Genomic DNA, 21,610 nt, shown 5'->3' with positions numbered 1-21,610 from the left:
ACAAGTGAGGTGGTTGGGTAAAGGGGGTTTGCGGTGGTCAGGTTTGCTGGGTCATTTGCAACGGTTTGTGGGTGTGGATAGGGCTCTGACGTGCTGGTGCTGCACTTAGGGGGTAATGATTTGGGTTTTAGGAGATCCAGGGACCTGATGTGGGATATTAAGATTGATCTGTTGTGTTTACAGGAGTCTTTCCCTGGGATTATTCTGATCTGGTCAGATATGGTTGCGAGGACGAATTGGCATCAGGTGAGGTCGGTGGCTGGTCTTAATAGGGCATGGGCTAAAGTGAACAAAGTTGTGGGTCGGTTCATAGCTCGGATAGGAGGTTTGGTGGTTAGGCACTGGGAGTCGAATATTATAGACTTTGACGCGCAGGCTAGGGACCTAAGGCAGCGTTTTCAGAATAGAGGATACCCCGACTGTGCATTAAAGAAGGCTTATCAGTACGCCAAAACAGAGGAGGAAACATCTGTTGGAACCAAAACAGAGAGAAAACACATCTAATTGTATCAGGGTCATTGGTACCTACGATTCATCTTATACACAGGTCTGGGATATTTTCTCTAGGCATTGGAACATTTTGAAACTAGACCCGGATCTGGTAGATGTTCTGGGTGAATACACAGCTATTACATACAGGAGAGGACGGAATTTAAGTGATGCCCTTGTTCACTTAACCTCCCCAACTCCCAGGCAGACCTGGCTTTCCAGTTCTGTTACAGGCTCCCATCCATGTGGTCACTGTAAGGCATGTGCCAATGTGAAGAAGGGAGCTAGATTTGAGAATCACTACTCTGGAAAAATGTACACCATCAGGAATTTAATTAACTGTAGTACAATGGGGATCATCTATCTGGCCACTTGTGCTTGTGGACTTCGATATGTTGGAAAACCTTTCGTCAATTTCGTTTCCGCATCTTTGAACACTTAGGGGATATTAGGAATCATGGGGATAGACCCCTTGCCAATCATATTTACAGTGCACATGGGGGGAAGCTGCCCAAATCTCCTTCATGGGTATCAAAAAAGGGTACAGAGATCACCAAGAGGGGGGATTTTGATCATGTCCTTCTACAGAAGGAAAAGTTGATGGAAATACTAGTTGCAGACCATGACCCCTAATGGGCTTAATGAAAAGCTCACTTTTGTTCCATTTATTTGAATATATGAATCTAGGGCAGCAAAAACTAGGGGAGTGACAGCTTGGGGGCACTTTACCCAGATAGTTGGGGCTGTAGTCAGCCCATGAGTTAGTGTTCCCTCCTAGATAGGGATTGCGTAGGAGGTTCCTGGTCCACAGTACTGCCCTTCTAAGGGCGTCCCTGCCGTCTAGGGTATAGAGCTCCGTATTAGGGTGGTCTAGGGTTAAAATAGTGCCCAAGGTCCAATCCTATTTTTTATATAATTGACCATCTTCCCAATTTTTCCGGAGTGTGTATTCCATAATCTCCCCTGCCCAGTGACAATATAGTTATTACAGTAAATAATGATTATACATTTTGGTGCTACCAGGCACCCTAAATCCATTATGTGAAGACATTATGGGATATTTTGGCTATTATGCTTTGTGCTATTAGGCACAACATATCAATCAAAGCTGTCTTGTTTTTGTTTTTTTCTTTCTCATCATTTATAATGCAGATTTAGTCTAATCTTCCGTACATGGGTAGTTTGGCCGGGTGTGTGAAGTGGGCGTGACTTGCGCCCGCACACACACACCTAACTCCTGTTAGTAATGTGTATATATGAACTTCCCTATGACCTTAACTGTGGGATCATATGGTGCTTAAAGAGGTCCGAGGAATCTTTGCCATAAATACCAAAGTATAAGTAAGAGCAAAGCCCGTCCCCTAGCAGGTATTATAGAACAAGCGTTTGAGTTAGACAAAGTCATTAAGCTCCGCCCCCTGCCTTGCATCATGGAGGGGACGGCCCGGGAAAGTCCCGGAAGTGAAACAGGCTTTAACAAGAGACACGCCGGCGTGCTCGCAGTGCGCCACATGAGTGAACAGGCCCGCAGACCGGCCACTGCAGGTCTTGTTTAAACCATAGACTATCCATGCGACACGCAAGTTATTTGATATGCGATGAGTCTCGGTGTTCGGTGATCGTTAGAGATATATGTATATTGAAGGCGGCATTTGCTGTTTACAGGTTCATCCCCTCACGCGGTGCGTACCCTGAACGTGCTAAAGATCTGTAAGTAGCAGTCCACATATACACAAGGATATCGTATATACAGGTACTGTGAAACAATCTGTTTTTATTTACAGGACCAACGGTTCAGGAGCGACACTTATCACAGTGTGACCGGGGGATGTTTTCTTCCTTTTTAATATATTTATTCATAACTCACATGGAATATTAATCCAGTTTCAAGCATATATACAGTGGATGTCCATTTGTCATTGCTGAGACTCAGGATATACTCTACTCTGGATAATACATGATCAGTAGTAGATACAGCCAAGATGGGCATATACCCCTTGTGATTATTTTGCAAAGCTTGTGCATATTTAACTCAATCTATATATGCGTAATCTGGTACCAATCCCCTGAGGACGTCCCTGGTGAACAGTCTAATAGCACTAAGGGATAGAAACGTACGTTGGGAACTGGTGAAAATTGGTTATGCTATCTTGCCAAGAGGCCAGCATTTTCTAGAGTATATAAAATTGTATTGTATAAAGAGCATGTATAAATGATGTGTGGCATGCCATATTCCTGTGTGCATTATATAGCATTTTGCTGCTGAATTTTTACAGAATATTTTAGGTATATATACCTTGCTTTAACCTTTATCCTTTGGGATTCACTTTCTGAGTTGGTGATATTTTAATGCATATTAATAAAATTTAGTTTTAGGCACTTCCCCCATTTTTGTTTATTTAGATATCCAGCAAATGGGGAGACACTCCTGACCCAAAATGCTCTCCAATACCACTTAAGGAATCTGAAGGTATTAAAGGGGTACTCTGCTGCTCAGTGTTTGGAATAAACTGTTTAGAACGCTGGAGCAAGGAGCATGCGACGTCATAGCTCCACCCCCTCATTACATCACGCCCCCTCAATGCAAGTCTATGGGAGGGGGCGTGATGGCTGTCATGCCCCCTCCCATAGACTTGCATTGAGGGGGCGGGGCACGACATGAGGGGGTGGGGCTATGACGTCACGAGCTTCCGATTCCAGCGCTCGGAAGTTTGTGTACCCCTTTAAAAGTTCATTAAATGGTTATACACCATCACAAAAAAAAGGCAATTAGCACAAAAAAACATCCTGTGAAAAAGGAATTTAAATGGATTCCTAGGTTGGGATCACAGACATGGCGAGGACTAGATAACATTTGCATGCTTTGACTCCCCTTAGGTACATGGTTTCTCCTTCCCTTTACATGTATGCTGTAAGCAAGCAGCAAGATGTCTGATCACAGGGGTCCTGCCACAGTGACCACCTCGATCTCTGCGAGGCCCTCGTATTCTGAACAAATGCTGGGTTCTGGCGGCAGTGGTCGTAATGTCACGCCACCCCCCCCCCCCCCCCCCTCACTATCGACATGCATGGAGGGGCCATAGCAAGATGAGGGGGCATGGCGTAAGGTCAATACCACCGGAACCCAGTGTTTGTTCAGAACACCAGGTGCTGTGTGGAGATCGGGGGGGGGGGGGGGGGGGCACAGTGGCAGGACCCCCACGATCAGACATCTTATCCCCTATCCCTTTGAGCACCCCTTTAAGTTTCTGTTTTATGGCATGCTGCAAGCCAAGCCTATTGCTGAATGTGAACTGCTGCAATTAATCTGGAAGTATTGAACCTGTCTGTTTGGATCATCACCTTTCCTTTTTCTCCATTGTTATATATCCTCCGTTCCCTTTCCTTTTCTCCTCGCTCCCTTTCCTCGGGTACCATTAATGACAGCAGTATTCTTTTTTGCAGTTTGTAGAGGAGAGATAGTATATTTAGAGACGGTTTAAGGGTAACATAGGGACAGGTCCACCTTTTTATAGCAAGTGCTCTAAAGTACACAGTGCACATCAGGTGGTATTTTTAGGGAATTCTAGTGATCTCCCTCAAATACCAGGAAGGTGCCTTTCCATAATATTGGTAAGTAGTGTTGAGCGGCATAGGCCATATTCGAATTTGCGAATATATGGACGAATATTCGTCATATATTCGCGTTTTATTTTTGCATATGCAAATATTCGCGTATGCGAAAATTAACATGTGCGAAAATTTGCATATACAGAAACCTGTACAAGCAAAAAATTCGCATGTGCGAAAATTAGCATATGCAAATTTTCGTATATTCGAAAATTCGCACACCAGTCTCACACAGTAGTATTGGAGCCTTCTTTACACCACACAAGCTGGAAGCAGAGAGGGGTGATCACTGTGATGTGTACTGGGTGAAAAAAAAATAAAAAATATTCGTAATTACGAATATATAGTGCTATATTCGCGAATTCGCGAATATGCGATATTCGCGAATAAAATTCGTATTGCGAATATTCGCGAGCAACACTATTGGTAAGTCACATTAGGGGTATCGAGTTAAAGGATACTCTGCCCCTACAAATCTTATTCCCTATCAAAAGGATAGGGGATAAGATTTCTAATCATGGGGTCCCACTGCTGGGGACCTCCGCGATCTTGGCTGCAGCACCCCAGACATCCAGTGCACAGAGTGATGACTGGCGATGAGGGGTGGAGGCTTGTGACGTCACGGCCACACACCCTCAATGCAAGTCTATGGGAGGGGGAGTGACTGCTGTTTTCACCTGAAAAAGGGAAAATTTGACCATTGTTGACCTCATGGAAAGAACTAGCAATATTAATGAAATAGATTAATAATAGGTAAATTTTCTAAGTATATTGTATTTGGTACAAAAAAAATATTTTGCCAGTGCAGAACCCTAACATTTATTACCAAGTACAAGTCTCTTTAATAACCCTCATGATAAACTCGAAATTCTAACATTAGCGAGACAAATGTACCCTGGTAAAAAAACACATTATGTGAAAGAAGCTTTTGGAGGATGCCACACAAGAACCTTATGCTAGTTTATGTAAGAGCCAACAGGCCAAAGCAGTATCATTTAAGGTCAGGGGTCTTCCCACCAACTTTACCTGTTATTTATATTTAGAAGAAAAATTGCCTAAAAAAAAAAATTTTTAAATTAAAAAAATTAAAATAGTAACGCTTTTAGTCTGTTGTGCACATAGTACTAACAAGGTGTCCGAGAAATTAAAGTTTTTTTTCTCTTCAGTCAGAAAAAAATCTCACATCATGAAAGTGACAATTTAATAGCGGCCATAGGGGAAACAAAATCAAATCTCTTAAAAAAAAAATAAAAGGTATCAAAAAAAGGCAGGCATAAAATATACCAAAGTCATGGCATAAAGCTATAACTGAGTGATAAGACTCTGCCCATAACGTTAAAGAAGCGCTTAGTGAAATTGGTAGGTGTATAGTACCACTATTGGGATTTCCAATTCTGTTAACTTTGATGAGAGCTGACTAAGCTGCCAGGAATGAGTCTTTAAAATTTTAGATGCAGCGTTTAGTCGTTTCATTAGGTGGCCCAGGGTAGGGGTCTGCAGCGCTGCTCCGTCGGTCTCTGGGTGCTGCAGGCATATGGGGTTGATGTTCTCACGGCGTATGCTCACTTATGTCTGGTTCACTCACCTGTAGGGTATTGGCGGTTTTGCGGGGGTTCCCCAGGCAGCAGACAGCGTGCTGCAGTGCACAGACGCCACCACTAGGTGGCACTGTGGGCGCATGTACACTGTTAGCCAGTGATTATACATACGTTTTTTTTTTTTCTTTTAAAAGGTAAAATCGATATAAGAAGAGGGGGGATGTGATGCTTGCACTGAGGGTACGTGGTGTTAAAAAAAAAAAAAATAAAAAAAAAACCCTGGTAGACTTTAATTATGTCAGCACGGTCAAGGGCAAGCGGTAGCATTCAGAGCTGTACGATGAGAAGTAGCTTATCGGCAGGTATACCATGTTGACCTGGTTGCATTCTTTTCGGCAGGTGGTGTGTGTCCAGACAGTCATCGTTGAGAGTTTGTTGGTTTTCCTTAAAAGGCTGGTTGTTGTATTTTCATCTGTGGGTTTGGGTATGTAGTGTATTTGTGGTCACGGTTAAAGCAAGTGCCTGCTCAGGTCCGGTTAGACACGTTGGGCTTAAAGGGGTAGTCCTAATTTGCGTTTAGCGGTTACAAGGTATTACGGTTTTTGGTGGTAATTCTGGTATCTTGCACGCCAACACACACATTAACTCGCATGACACATAGGTGGTGATTTAACTGATATCCAGACTAATCTTCGGGGGATAAAGTTCAGTTCTTCCATAAAAAAAATTTTGATTGGCCACGGTGGTCGGTTGCTTCACGTAGCGTCAGGTTATGTCCCGCATGTACGGGTTCCTTTTGCAGTTTCTAGTACATACTAGCTCAGTCTCTTTAGTCAGTTAATCTGTGGTTTGGCGTTTTCTCAGGAAACTGGTTCAGTCATGCTCGGACACAGCTTGTGGACAGGTCAGTAGGTTCGGTTTGGTTAGGTAGATTTGTTGTAAAGAGGATTCCCTGTCAGTTCCAGAGACTGGCTAGGAGTTCTGAACGAGGAGCTACGTCCTCAGCTTACAGTGTGTGGACCATCCCTAGGCTGATGGATGAGTTGCGTAGAAGGGGAATTCCGTTTCCAGCTTCGGCATGCAAGTCTGAACTTTATAAAAACGGTTGATGGCGGAAACTCCGGCCGGGAGTAGTCAGCCTGAGACTTCGGGCCAGGCTTCCCTAGCACAACTGCATTCAATGATGTCCACCATGATAGCCTCATTGTCTGGAGTGCAGTCCAGACTTAAGGCTTTGGTGCAGAGAGGTGTTTAGGACACACCTGCTCCTGTGACACCTATATTGCCTTCCCCTTCGGTGCCTAGCACATCAGGCAGGCAGTCAATTCCACCAAAGATTTCTCCCATTCACTTAATACCGGCACCCTTATGCAAGGATATACTGGATGGAAAAGATGTCAATCTAGCATCCTTGCTAATTTCCTCCAAGGATTTGTCGGACACAAAAACCGTAGCCTGTGCAGAGCTGTCCGTTGTCTTAAAGAGCAAGGATGCTAGACTAAGACGTAAACTCAACATACATGAGTTTGTCATAGCTTTCAGCAAATTCCGGGAAGTTATTTGTTCAGTTAACCCCGATTGCCGAGAAGAATTAAATCTGTACCTACTGCAGATCACGGAGTTCTCATAAATACGGTGGCACGCACTTTTACGACTACCACAAGAGTTTTTCTGCCAATGCGGCAGCAGTGTTTAGTCAAGACGAGTTTATGACAGAATGGAGTTCAGTCGACAGTTGTTTTGCAACCACTTTGCGGGTTTAAAATCCCCAGAATGCTCAGTTTGTCAGTATACATCCCACACGGCAGCCTGGTGCACAGAGCTGAATCAACCTGCAGAGCCGAATACTAGTAAAAGCTTAAATCAGTTGCCTGCGGTTGGTCAGAAATAGACTCCTTCTGTGGGCAAGTTGGGGTACCCTGGAAGGAGTCAGATTTGCAACAATTATAACATATCGGCTTGCAATTACAGCAACTGCAGGCTGTTGCATGTCCGTTTGTGTTACAGAGCTCACCCCAGCACGATGTGCTCTCAGAAAAATCAGGCGTGACTAGGCAGGGTACAGATCCCTGCTTTGAGGAAGATCCTAGCAGGACACAAACACTAACTGGGTGACATGGTTGATAGACGGTTTCGTGGAAGGTTTCCACACAGGTCTGGTGGCGCTACCCCAGTGCACATTCGAATGCACCAACCTGTTGTCTGCAACTAACAACCCCAAAACAGTCACTCAGCTTCTACAGAATTAGTTAGAGAGGCTACATGATTGGCCCATTTACATGTTCACCTTTCGACATATGGAGGGTCAGCCGGATTGGCACTGTATGTGGTAAATTCAGCAATAAAAAAAACTTCTAATTTACAACTTGTCAGCACCATATTCATCTGTCATACCCAGTATCAATTCTCTTATCCCTTCGGAAGAATTCACAATGCCCTACGAATCAATTGATGAGGCTATTCAATCATTCTCTGCCTAGGTCAGGGTACTTTGTTGTCAAAGGCTGATATAGTGGATGCCTTTAAGCTATTAACAATTTGTCTTGACCTCTGGGACTGGTAGGGGGTTAAGTGGAATAGTGGGTATTATTTTGCAACTAAGTTAGCTTTTGGTTCTAACAGCAGTCCCTGGCTATTCGACCAGCTTGCTCAGGCTTTGCATTGGACTCTCGTCAATGTTGCAGGTTGCGCCCATGTTATTCACTATCTGGATGATTTCCTTTACTGGAACCGCCGAGTATAGAGCCTGGGGGGCTGGGAAAGTTGTTGGGTCTGTTCTCGGAAGTAGGGGTCCCAGTTTCTCTAGCAAAATGGAAGGTCCGGATAAAACTTATGACTTTCTTGGGAATAATCCTAGACACCGTTAACATGCAAGCCCGATTGCCGCGGTCACGGTGCGGTGGGGGCGGTGCGGGGCATTATCGGCTTATCGGCAAGGTAATTGCCGATACCGATAATGCCCCAAATCGTGATTATCGGCAGATAATATCGGCCATACCGATAACCGGTCGATCCCTAATATTCATGGATGTTTCTTCATCAGTTGGATTTGGGGCAGTTTGGGGGGTCTCACTGGCTGGCAGGACATTGGTCTCCTGAGGTGCACAGTATGTCAGGTTTCAACAATACATCAGCATTGTTCGAGGTCTATCCTATTGTAGCAGCTGCATATGTTTGGGGACACAACTGGGGTAATCAAGCAGTAGTGTTTTTCTGTGACAATGAGGCTACGGTAGGGATCGTTAACAAAGATAGATCCAAAAATACAAGGGTCATGTCTTATTAGAAAGTTGTTTTTTCTGTCATTACAGCATAAAGTTTAATTTTGTTTGTAGGCACATTCCAGGGGTGAATAATGTAGCAGCTGATGCCTTGTCTAGGGCTAATTTTCACCTTTTCTCCCAGGTCATGCCCCTCGCAGATACAGTTGGCACTCCAGTGCCTCCTTGTCAAGTACTAATGAGTGACTGAATTATGTGCAGGTGGCTGGCAAGCTTGTCAGGGATTCACTAGCACCCAGCACTAGGAAAGCTTAGGACACTGTCTACAAAGTATGTCACTTTTCTTTGACATGTTAACACCCCCATTTTCCTTCGACACTACTCTCATCCTGGGGTTTATTGGGTTTTGCCGCTCTTCACTTAATTTGTCTCAACACCATCAAAACTTAGAGGGTCTGTCTGGTAATGATAGAGAAATAAAGTGTTGGAATCCTGCTATCGTTTCGGTTCACGCGGTGAAAGCAGCACCCCGAGGCATCCAAGGCTGCAGCACGTCTTAAAGTGTCTCCAGAAAACCAATTTCCGGGCCAGGGCTATGACAGAAGCATTAGACAAGCAGCCATTTGGACATGTCCCCAGTCTGGAGATCAAAGCAGGCCTTATGGTTTCCTTAGTACCTGGCCTTTTATGGTTTCCTTAGGCTGGGGAAGTTTGCATGCGTCAGTGTGAAGTCCGAGCCTTTGCGCAAAGCACAACTAAAATGGCGAGATGGTTTCTTTGAACTCCGGGTCACTGTCACCAAAACCAGCAGGTGGGGGGCTGCAGTAAACTACTTCCCCTCCCGCAATGCTTAGTGTCCGGTGGCGGTACTGGCCAAATTGTTATTCTTTGACAGCAAAGCAGATGATCACCCTTTGCTTCCTTTCGGTGCTTCGTCATTGACTACAGCACAGTTTTGCACATATGGTCACTTATCACCATGTTGGGGGGGCACTCCCAGGGATTTCTTGGGTCACTCATTTTGCATCGGGCTGCATTAGCGTCGTCTAGGCACAAGATTCCGCCCCATGTCATACAGAAGCTAGGCAGGTGGAAGTCAGGATGTTATGGAACTTATGTACCAGCTCCACATAGTGGGATGGCCGATGTCTTTACATATTTGGTATTATGAAACTCAATAAAGTTATTTTAATTTCCTACACGATAGTTTGCCCTCTAAAGGCTAACCCTCGGTCGCAGTTTTTGGGCACAGTTCAACCACTTTATCATGTAGTGTTATGTATAGGTTGTTGTAATTAAGAAAGATGACAAGTACTGGTATAGGCAAGTCTTGACTTTTTTTCGGGTGGAGCCCTGACCACAAGTGTTAACCCTATCAGGCTGTATTCGTGGGAGGGGCGATTAGTATTTAACGCACGCCATCCCGCATTCATGTGCGTGCGGTGCATTTTGGCTGAAAAGCAATCAAAACAAGAATGGTACCAATAAAAACTTCAGGTAACAGCGCAAAAAAATGAGCCCTCATGTATTCCCATATGCAGAAAAAAAAAAAAGTTATAGGGGTCAGAAGGACATTTTTAAACATTTTAATTTCGTGCATGTAGTTATGATTTTTTCCAGAAGTAAGGCAAAAATCAAACCCATATAAGTAGGGTATCATTTGTATCGTATGGACCTACAGAAGATCAGGTGTCATTTTTACCAAAAAATGTACTGCATAGAAACGGAAGCCCCCAAAAGTTACAAAATTGCGTTTTGTTTTCTTCTATTTATTTATTTTAGCTGTAGATTTTTGGGTACAACAACTGATGTCATTACAAAATAGAATTGTTGGCGCAAAAAAAAAAAAAAAAAAAAGGTAAAAGCCATCATATGGGTCTGTAGGTGCAAAATTTAAAGGGTTATGATTTTTTAAAAGGTGAGGAGGTAAAAAACCCTGAGTCTTCAAGGAGTTAAAATGGCAGACTTTGTTTAATGCAGAAATTGTTGTGCATTTATGTCATGTTCCACTCTTTGGAGGTTTGGATGCTGTCTGATCTGTAGACAGTTCCTTACTGCAGAGGCATTTTTGAAGTCTGAGATTTGGAAGTTCTATATTAAACTCAGGCTGGGACTGTTGCAATGCCACAGCCACAAAGACCATCCTAGAAATGGCAGAATGGTAGACGAAGTGTTGTGGATAAAAGGCATGCCCTACAGTCTGTGGCTCCCCATTATTAATTTGCAGCACTTTCAGAGTGTAAAGGGCCAAATGGATGTTGGCGAAGACACCATCATCTCCTATGTCTAAGGTATGCAAGAGTGCAGCCAAAGACAAAAAGGGACAAGGTGAGGTTTGATGGAAAGTAGTTGTTGGATGATTCTATCGTGTGTGGAGTTTAAGAAAAATGGTTTAGAGAGATATCTTCCTGGTGCCACTGCTAGCAGAGAGGTATTCTTAATGTTAAGCAACCAAAGCCTGAAGGGGAAGTGGATGTCCTTGTCCATCTAGGGACAAATTATCTGGCTTGCAATAAAGTATCAGAGGTGAAGGAAGCTTTTCACACACTTCGTAATGATATAGGGAGGTTGCTTCCACTGTTTCATTTTCTGCAGTTCTGCCTAATGAAAAACATTTAGAATAATAGGCAGATGTGCATTAGAGAATTCAACTTATAGCTTGGTAAATGGTGTCAGGAGCAAGAATTTGGCTTTGTGATAGACCTATTTGGAATAGAAAGACATTTTCATCTTTCTCTCAAGGGAATGAATGTCCTCAGTGAACAGTCCTCAGCGAACAGTCCTCAGTAAGCAGTCCAAGTGCCCCCCAAAACAATGCCAGAATATGTCAGTAGCACAATGAACTTGTGTCTATAACGACATCTGAGAACGTAGATTTAGTGGCTGTTACTGAGACATGGTTTAAGGGGAGTAAAAACAGAGATATAACAAGTTAGTGAGGCCAACAGAGTCAGTTTGGGTTCAGTTGAAGTTTGTTAACCATACAGTAACTTGTGTAGAGGTTCTAGATAAACTGCCTGGTCAAGTAAAAGAATTAGATTATATACTAGTTAAGGAAATAGCTAAGAAGTTATGTTTATAGTAATAACAGCAGGCTGAAAACTTATCGGGAGCAGGCCACAAACAATAGAAGTCTTCAGCGTGGGGTGCGTCCTGTTTCCATCTTGTGCAGAAGCACTATGTTCTGGGGCTTTCTTCTGGTACAGGAGTTATACTGCTACAGTGTAGCAAGCAGAGGGATGTCTGATGTATTTTGATACTCTTATTTACTGTATACTGTTGTTGCTATATATTCTTTTGATTTATTAACCCATGTGAGAATGTGGTGATTTAACCCCACCCACTTATCACCTGGCATCTATTTTAGATTTGCATATGTATACAAGGTCTGCTGTTATGTATATTTCTTATGACCATCTGAGGAAGGGAGATTTTTGCCCCCGAAACACGTCATTACTGTAATTTTATTTTAACAAACAAATGCTACAAGTGCTTGAACAATAGCCAATTTTTGGGGATTTTTTTTACCAGATTAAGCAGTGCCTGAACTGAACAAGATTAACTGGTTCTATAGGTGCGCTACATAAAAAAAATGGCACATCGGTGTTCCATCCTGTGACTATCATGCTGTTAAATTACTACCAACATCATGCCCTGTCAGTCTATAAATGCTAAAACTACAGCTCCCATTATGCACTGCAAACCAAATTAAGACCATGGATGAAAGCTTATGCTGCCAGGTGGAAGGTGCCTTGAATCCTTATTTTGATAAAGTACTTAAATGCATTCTAGAACATGAGGAGCCAATCAATTTGTGGCTAAAAAGAGAAAATCCTTGAGATTATGCAATTTTGAGGGTTAAATCAGCGCCAAAAGATAACGCTAACACATCAAAATTGGTAACAATTCTATCATAATATATAATTTTGCTTTCAATTTCATATAACTTGTTGCACTGATAATTTTCCATCATAATTCAAAAAAATACATGGTTGACATTCAGCTTTCTCAGATTCCTGAATGGCAGGTCAACTTCTCTTCCATTTACAAGTCAGGAAAAACTGAATGGCAATTAACATGGCCATCACTGAGTGTAGGATTCAGATTGGCCATATTTTTGAATGGCATGAGAAGCCTACCCAGGAGTCTAGGAAAGCTTAAAGGGTTACTCCGGTGGAATTTTTTTTTTTTTAATCAACTGGTGCCAGTAAGTTAAATGCATTTGTAAATTACTTCTATTAAAAAAAAAAGTCTTAATCCTTCCAGTACTTATTAGCTGCTGAATACTAGAGGAAATTCTCTTCTTTTTGGAACCCAGAGCAGCATATGTTTGCTATGGGGATTTTCTCCTACTCTGGACAGGTCTTAAAATGGACAGAGATGTCAGCAGAGAGCACTGTGTTCCAAAAAGTAAAATAATCATTCCAGTACCAGTACTTAGCTGCTGAATACTACAGAAGAAATTAAGATTTTTAAGAAGTAATTTGCAAATCAGTTTAACTTTCTGGCACCAGTTGATTATTTAAAAAAATTAAAAATAAAAAAAAAAGTTTTCCATCAGAGTACCCCTTTAAATGACACTCAACATAGCTGACACCATGTGCTTCAATTATATTGGGGGGGGGGCAGATCTCACCCAATGTAAAACAGAATATTTATGTGTTTTCTTAGACTGATATACTTTTATTTACTTTTCAGGGTAATATGGGAGGCACCCCATCGGTCATTTTCTTGTTTCGCTTATTTCTGCTTGGGGGCCTAGCAGAGAAAAGCCTGTACCATAATGTGTGGTGAATTATATTTGGGCTCGATTCCCTGACAAATATGTAGGATTTCATTGGCCTGGGAAATATGCATCCAATAACATGGCTGCAGATGTCTTCAATAGGGGGAATATCCACTAGTTACTGTCTTTGTTTATTTCTTTAACAAGTTAATAATTTATTATATTACCTGTATTTATTTAGTATTCTACATTGCTATACAAAAAATAAATAAAATAAAGTTCCCCATAAGATACATACTGAAAACCATATATCAGGTCAGGAAAATATGGGCAGCTTAAAGGGGTACTCCGCCCCTAGCATCTTATCCCCTATCCAAAGGATGGGGGATAAGATGTCAGATCGCTGGGGTCCTGCTGCTGGGGACCCCTGGGATCTCCGCTGTGGCACCCCGCTATCATTACTGTCACAATGCTCCAGCCCCTGTCATTACGCACAGAGCGAGTGTGCCCTGTGCGTAATGACAGGGGCTGGAGCATTGGGATGTCACGGCTCTGCCACCCTTGTGAAGTCATGGCCCGCCCCCTCAATACAAGTCTATGGGATGGGGTGGGCGTGGCGGCCATCATGCCCCCTCCCACAGACTTGCATTAAGGGGGTGGGCCGTGACGTCATGAGGGGCAGAGCCGGAACGTCACAATGATCCGGCCCCTGTATTGCCGGTCATTACGCACAGAGCAAGCGTGCTCTGTGCAGTAATGATAGCGGGGTGCCGCAGTGGAGATCCTGGGGGTCCCCAGCAGCGGGACCCCGGCAATTTGACATCTCCAAAGGATAGGGGATAAAGAGGTACTCTGCCCCTAGACATCTTAAGTAAAATTCTAAAATGATATATTTGTGTATCATACAAATACACAAAATATATATATTTTACATAGATTACTAATAAATCATAGTAGTGTGATGTCCTAGTATAGGACATGGTCCTGTACTACCCTTAGCCCCTGTCAGGTTGAGTCCTTCAGTGACATGGGGGCTCCCCTGCAAGGTCTGTGGTTTTATAAAGGTGTGTGCCACTTTAATCCCTAGACAGGATCCCTATGTATAGTTAGTATAGATGACCTGTGGGAGGTCTCAAGGACCTGAGTAAGCCTTTCACATGTTCTGTTTTGCAGTCACACGTTCTCCCAGAGAGCACCAGCTTAACCTATGGGCTTGACCAATGGGCTTTAGTCCAGCCCCCCCCCCCCTATATAAAGGGGCGGCCATTACTATTCTATCTTCTGCTGCAAGCAGCTCTTCCATCTAAAGTCTTTACTGAGCACAGCAACCACCAGAGATCTCAGTGCAAGTGACCAGCGTCTGGAAGACCCCAAAAGCTACAGTCATTCCAGTAAGTCTCAAGTCTATGTCTGCTGTCACTGAAACTAGTCAAGTCACGTTAACTACAAGTATATTGGTCCAGCAAGCTGCGAGGTCCTCTGGGTCCTGGCTACCTCTCTGGGAATTCTGGCTTTAGCTGTGAAGATAATTACATTGTCTTATACTCAGTAAAGCCTCCGTTTGACCATAACTGGTTGTGAGTAGAGATGAGCGAACTTACAGTAAATTCGATTCGTCACGAACTTCTCGGCTCGGCAGTGGATGACTTTTCCTGCGTAAATTAGTTCAGATTTCAGGTGCTCCGGTGGACTGGAAAAGGTGGACACAGTCCTAGGAAAGGGATACAGTCCTAGGAGACTCTTTCCTAGGACTGTGTCCACCTTTTCCAGCCCACCGGAGCACCTGAAATCTGAACTAATTTACGCAGGAAAAGTCATCCACTGCCGAGCCGAGAAGTTCGTGACGAATCGAATTTACTGTAAGTTCGCTCATCTCTAGTTGTGAGCTCTCATTTCACTTCTAGCAATTGGGATAGCGGAAAATCCTGGCGTGTGATGTTCATGACACCAGTGTGGTTAAGGGGTTCCAGAACACTAGGGGTTAATACTATCCAGCCCCCGGGGTTAATACCATCTGATCCCACCACTCACACCGCTACCCCCGCGGTCCCGCCATTACACCAGGTGGGTCACCACAGTAGAATTAAACATTTATATTAATTCTTCTTTTGTTTATAATATAAATAATTTTTTTTTCTAAAATTCTTTCTGGCTGATATGTATCTATTGATAAATCATAGTAAACGACCAATATTTCATCAATTAACTCCCATTACTCAACGTCATACAATTATTTGTTGAATGGTATGAAACTTCTTCTGAATTCAGTTTTAAACACACACAACAAGAAAGTTTTAAGTCTGTCTTCAGGAAAACAATATAGTTTGCTGCCTGCCGGCCACATATTTGCTGCCTGTCAACGATGTCATTTTAGCTTCTGTTTAGATTGCAATTGGCATACAAAAGGCCGCAATAAAACCTGCTGAAAGGACGAGCACTGCACATACACAACCCCCGGGCTATGCTCTTACACAGGCAATTGACTCCCAGCCTCTGCACATTGGTTATATCAACATTAGCAGAGTAAATACCCTACTATATGTACTAGGTCTTATAGCCTCCTATAGATCAGTGGTCTCAAACTGTGGCCCTCCAGATGTTGCTGTCCGGGCATGCTGGGAGTTGAAGTTTTGCAACATCTGGAGGGCCACAGTTTGGAGACCACTGCCATTCATAAATATTGAGAAGATTAGCAGCAATATGCTTACAAAAAAAGTTTGTTGTTGTTACCTAAAACACCAGTATAACAAGTAGTAAATGGTAGGTGAGGGGCCCAGTACAGATTTAGTATTCGCAGACAAATGCTAAACCCTTTGCCCAATAAATATTAAATTAAATAATATAATTTTAATATAAATTAATATATAAAAGTATATAGATTTTTTCTAATTTTATATATATTTTTTACATTAATATAAAGTATATTTTATATTAATGTAAAAACATAATTATAATTTATATATAAATGTATATACGGTAGATTTTTTCTATTAAAATATATAATATATTAATATAATTTTTATATAAATGTATATAGATTTTTCTAATTATATATAATTGTTTACATGAATATAAAACATATTTTATATTAATGTAAAAAATTATAATTAGAAAAAATCGATATACATTTATATAAAAATAATATATATTAAAAAAATTTTTTTTATATATATATATATATATATATATATATATATATATATATATATATATATATATATATATATATATATATATATATTTTTTTTTTTTTTTTTTTTTTTTAATTGAGTAAAAAAACACTTAAACTGGCCCACCTGGGTGGGAAACTTAGAAGCATGCCGCAGAAGTCATATATAGCCCTAGTAACACCATCTTCTATTAGGGTACAGTACAACGTAGCGCTTACACATCATATGCTGCATATTCTTCTGATAAGCATACACACAGGCCTTTCCCGCCTCAGCCCAGATTTTGCTTATTTTCTTTATATGAAAAAAAATAAAAATTTTCACTGGAATACCCGTTTAAACTGGCTCCAGAAAGTTAAACAGATTTGTAAATTACGTCTATTAAAAAATCTTAACCCTTCCCGTACTTATCAGCTGCTGAAGTTGAGTTGTTCTTTTCTGTCTGACCACAGTGCTCTCTGGACAGTTCCTGAGACAGGCGGGGCTCCACGTCACAGTTCCGATAGAGCGCGGCCCTGCCGCCAAACGTCACTGTACATACAGGGCTGCCGTGGGTAGCCCTTTGTGTATGCTCATAGGAAAATGCGCAGCGTGTTTCCCGCTGCACAGGGTGAATTACGCTGTGTAAGCACTACGTAGGACCGTACCCTTAGGAGCATTCTTAAGCCGTGAAATACTCATAGGTTACTTCAAGCAGTTCCTTGATCAACAATTCTAGTGAAGGTACCTGAAGTGAAGTGTCGGTGGAGCAGGACACGTCTTCTTTCACAAAGGTAGGATACGGCTGTGTGTGGCGAGTCGGGCACATCTGATGACTAGGCAGGTTCCGTCCATAGAAGGTCGACTGGATGCTGATGGTGGTTTTGTGAGGACATCGCAGTGAAACATATTCTCCATCACAGGCCCGTAACGTATAATTCCTCAGTATTTTAGAAATATAACCTGCCCAAGAAAATTAAAAAAAAAAATTATAATTTTTAACTTCTTTAGAACTTAATTTTGTAATTATGCATAGTAAGCAAACTACTCATTCAGGATATTGAAAGCTAGAGGTCACTTTACAGCATAAAAAAGGTCATTTGAACCCCCAAAAAAGTCAGTGGGCCCAGCCAAACTTGTTTATGGGAAGCCTCCCGAATGATTGTTGAAGGGCGGCATGCGCGAGGACCAGACCTTTAGGATTTCAGTTGCCAGATCATTTTGTTCTAAGAAGCAAGGGGAGTCTGGTAGAGACTTACCCATCCTGTCAGACTACACGAACGATGAGCCTAGCCAATTGTTCATGTGTATGGAGGGATCAGGAGATTGCTGTTGACCGAAAGATTTTGGCAAGATAAGCTATTTCATGTGTATGGGTACCATTCGGATTGATCGAATCCGAATTTCCTCGCGCTTCCTGGTAACTAATCTCTTCATTCACTACATTTTGTGCAGGTCGGTGGGGAGAAATCACCCTGAAACACATGGCGGCATGCAGCCTATCAGCAGGCTGCCTGCCCTGTGATGTCACAGCCCTATATATTCGGCAGTCATTGCCGAAGACGGGCATTTCCCATTTTGCTGAGAGAACAGAGACTGTGTGCACACTAGTCACCGTTGCTGACAATACAGATCTTTACAGCAGGGAATCCATTCACCTCAGCCTGCATTCTTTCTGGCTAGAGAGCAAGCAGACACTGTGTGGTCACTAATCAGAGTTACTGACAATACAGATCAGCACAGTGGAAATCCATTGACCTCAAGCCATCATCACTGCAGGCAGGCAGGCAGAGAGAGTTTAGAAGTTTTTTCATAGTCCGCCAATTGAGATCATCCCAGGAAGCACTCCCCATTCACAGACTGCAAGCGACCATTGTGATGCCATATGGTCTCCCAACCCTGCTGCCACATCCAGACTCATTGTTCCATTCTGGGCAGGTGATTCTAATAGCAATGCCTGTAATCTGCATATCCCACTGAAAAACCATTCACTACCCCAGCACACTCCCTATGCGTGTTACGGCAAGGTAAAGTGTTCTACACCCATATTGAGGCTCTCTGTAGCCCGGAAATAGCAGTTTTTAATAGCGATTAGCCACGAATATATTCAGATCAAAACATCATTTTTTCGGAACATTTGGCCAAATCGATTTTTGAAAAAATCACCCATCTCTATTGACAGCCCCTATATGGGCATCATGTGCTCAAGGTTCTTCCCAAAATCTTCAGGCATTTGCAGAAGATTCACAATACTACATATGCCAGAACCCCATGTGCTAAATTTTTATCATACTATCACAGGGGGTTGATAAATTTGGAGCACATTAGCAAAAAAAAAAAAAAAAAAAGCCTGTCTTAGCTGAAACTTATTTTTTAAATGTTTTGCTCCTTTTTAATTTTTCTTATGACCTACAGAAGAAGTTTTGTACACCAGGTCAGACCTGGAGCAAACTCGCGACTTTTTGTAAGGGGTTTGCGACCTGACTACATGCACATTTCGCGCATACATTTTTTACTACTTCAAACTTTAAATTTGCTTAGATAAGGCTAACTTTTTGCTTCCCCTAAAAGTCGCACAAAAAAAGTGCGTAGGTGCAAGTGAGACTTTAAGAGCTTTTTTGCTCTGTCCAGGCACACAAATACCTTGATAAAAATGTCCCTCATAGGAGGGTAAATAGGCAGGCATGTGCATTGCTTTTCCATTCACTCAGGACAACTGACCACCATTCTAATGATCTGTGGGGGTCTCTGCTTTAGAGAGCCTTCTGGTGGCAAGTTAAAGCGAACCTGTCACTTTCATGCTGCCTGAACCATGGTCCCCCTGGCCTCTGCCTACCTTGATAATTGTCTCCCTAAAAACCAAAACAGAAAAAAAAAAAAAAGAACAGTTAATGCTGGTGGGATGGGGGATTGCCCTGACAGGTGGTTCAGGCAGCATAAAAAGTGATAACAGGTTACCCTAAATGGGCACTGTCAGATTCAAAATATGTTTATCCTGGCAAAACATAAAACCTTTTAAATAGACTTCATTACCCCCCACACTAGTGGTCCCCATAACATTCAGAACATAATCCTGTCCGGCTTCAGAATCCTCTCTCCCCTCGTCTGTGCTCCAGACATTGAGGGCGGGACTGGCACATCTCTGTGCTCACTCCTGTCCTATCAAACTGCAGCATGAAAACAGAGGAGGGGGTTACAGAGCAGCCTGCAGTGATTGGATGAAGAGACCCACCAAAACATGGAAGACTAGTCATGCAGAGTGAGGGCAATCCTCCAACAAAGCACAGGGTGACAAACCAAGTGAGCAAGAGATGGAAAATATTTGAGAGAGAAATATAGGTGCTAGACACAAAAATTACTCCTGACCATAAGCATATATAAAAAAATAAATAAAAATTCGGGGGGGGGGAGGGGGGAGAATATAACAGGTATTCTTATGTACCTATGTACAATGAAAGAAAAAAAAATTGTATATAAGAGTTGAAAAAGAAAGCAAGACGTAGGAGAACAAGTGGCTCTCTGTAATGTTATGTAGGAGGAAGCATATTTCCCCTCCCAGATAAAAAGCTATTCTAGCGTGTGACTGTACAGAGGATTCCAGCAGATAAGAGCTGGCAGGATTCCCCGGCTTTCATTCATAAGATTAAGCCGAGCTCTGTTACTGCTGGTTGAATATATAAACTTCATTCTTCAGATTAAGATGCAATAACTAATGACTTGGCTCCCGTCGCCTTAATCTTTTACTACTAAACCTGAATCAAGTGCGATACAAAGAGAAGTGAGCAGATTTGGCGCATATGTTTGTAAACAAACCAATCTGATCTTCTCATTGAACTCATACGGGGGGGGGGGGGGGGGGGGTGAAGTCTTTTATACAAGAACCTGCAATACTAGGGCAGTGTTTCCCAACCAGGGTGCCTCCAGCTGCCAGAAAACTACAATCCCAGTGCATGCTAGGAGTTGTAGTTTTACAACTGTTGGGGGGGGGGGGGTGTACTGGTCTAGATAGTCAGGACAAACTTGTTATGAATGATGAGACCTATCATAATTAACACATTGGGTCTAACAGACACTTGAAAGGGGTACTCTGGAGAATTTGCAAATTACTTCTATTAATACTTATCAGTTGCGGTTTGATCCAGAGGAAGTTGTATAGTTCATTCCAGTCTGATCACAGTGCTCTCTGCTGACACCTGATGTCCATGTAAGGAACTGTCCAGGGCAGGTGCAAATCCCTACAGTAAACCTATCCTGCTCTGGACAGTTACTCACACTCACAAACAAGGAATCTTGGGACTTTTAGTTGGAGGGAGGGAACGCCAACAGGAAATAGCCAGTTATGGGAGCCTCAGCATTATAGTAATGTCACAACAGCTATTTAACCCTAAGACAAGCAAGGATCCTTCCTAAGTGGTCTGACCAGTACGTATTAAAATCATCTTATGGTGGATAACCCCTTTAACCGCGGTTTGGCATGGGGTTGGGCTAACAAGAGCAGCACTGAGTTACCAAGGAGCCATATTGTGACAAACATAGACCGTGTCCACCATTAAAGGGGTATTCTGTCGAAATACATCTTATCTTATTCCCTATCCTTTTGGATAGGGGATGTCTGATCGCGGGGCAGGCCCCCCGCGATCAGACATCTTATTCCGTATGCTTTCGCATTGAATGCGGGTGCTGCACAGAGATCGCTGGGACCCCCGTGATCTCTGTGCAGCACCCGCATTTTATGTGGGGCTGCTTCTCCAGTGTCTGGAGACTTGATGTCATACCACGCCCCCTCGTGAAATCATGTCATGCCCTCTCCCATAGACCTGAATGGAGGTCACGTGGCATCATGTCTCCAGTCCTGGAAACACAGAAGTTTCTGAAACT

The 21,610-nt window shown here is 42.6% G+C and overlaps 1 protein-coding gene across 2 annotated transcripts in view; it reads right to left on the bottom strand.

Moving 5' to 3' along the window:
- The window catches only part of EVA1A (eva-1 homolog A, regulator of programmed cell death), a 370,201-nt gene that overhangs the window by 283,117 nt on the left and 65,474 nt on the right, over positions 1 to 21,610 (bottom strand). For both annotated transcript variants that reach the window (XM_056563857.1, XM_056563858.1), the window contains exon 2: positions 17,481 to 17,695. In XM_056563857.1, the coding sequence (XP_056419832.1) occupies positions 17,481 to 17,695 (215 nt within the window). The remainder of the gene's footprint in view (positions 1 to 17,480; positions 17,696 to 21,610) is intronic.

The sequence above is a fragment of the Hyla sarda genome, chromosome 3 (assembly GCF_029499605.1).
Source record: "Hyla sarda isolate aHylSar1 chromosome 3, aHylSar1.hap1, whole genome shotgun sequence".
NCBI lineage: Eukaryota > Metazoa > Chordata > Amphibia > Anura > Hylidae > Hyla > Hyla sarda.
This window is presented reverse-complemented; position numbering and strand designations above follow the sequence as displayed.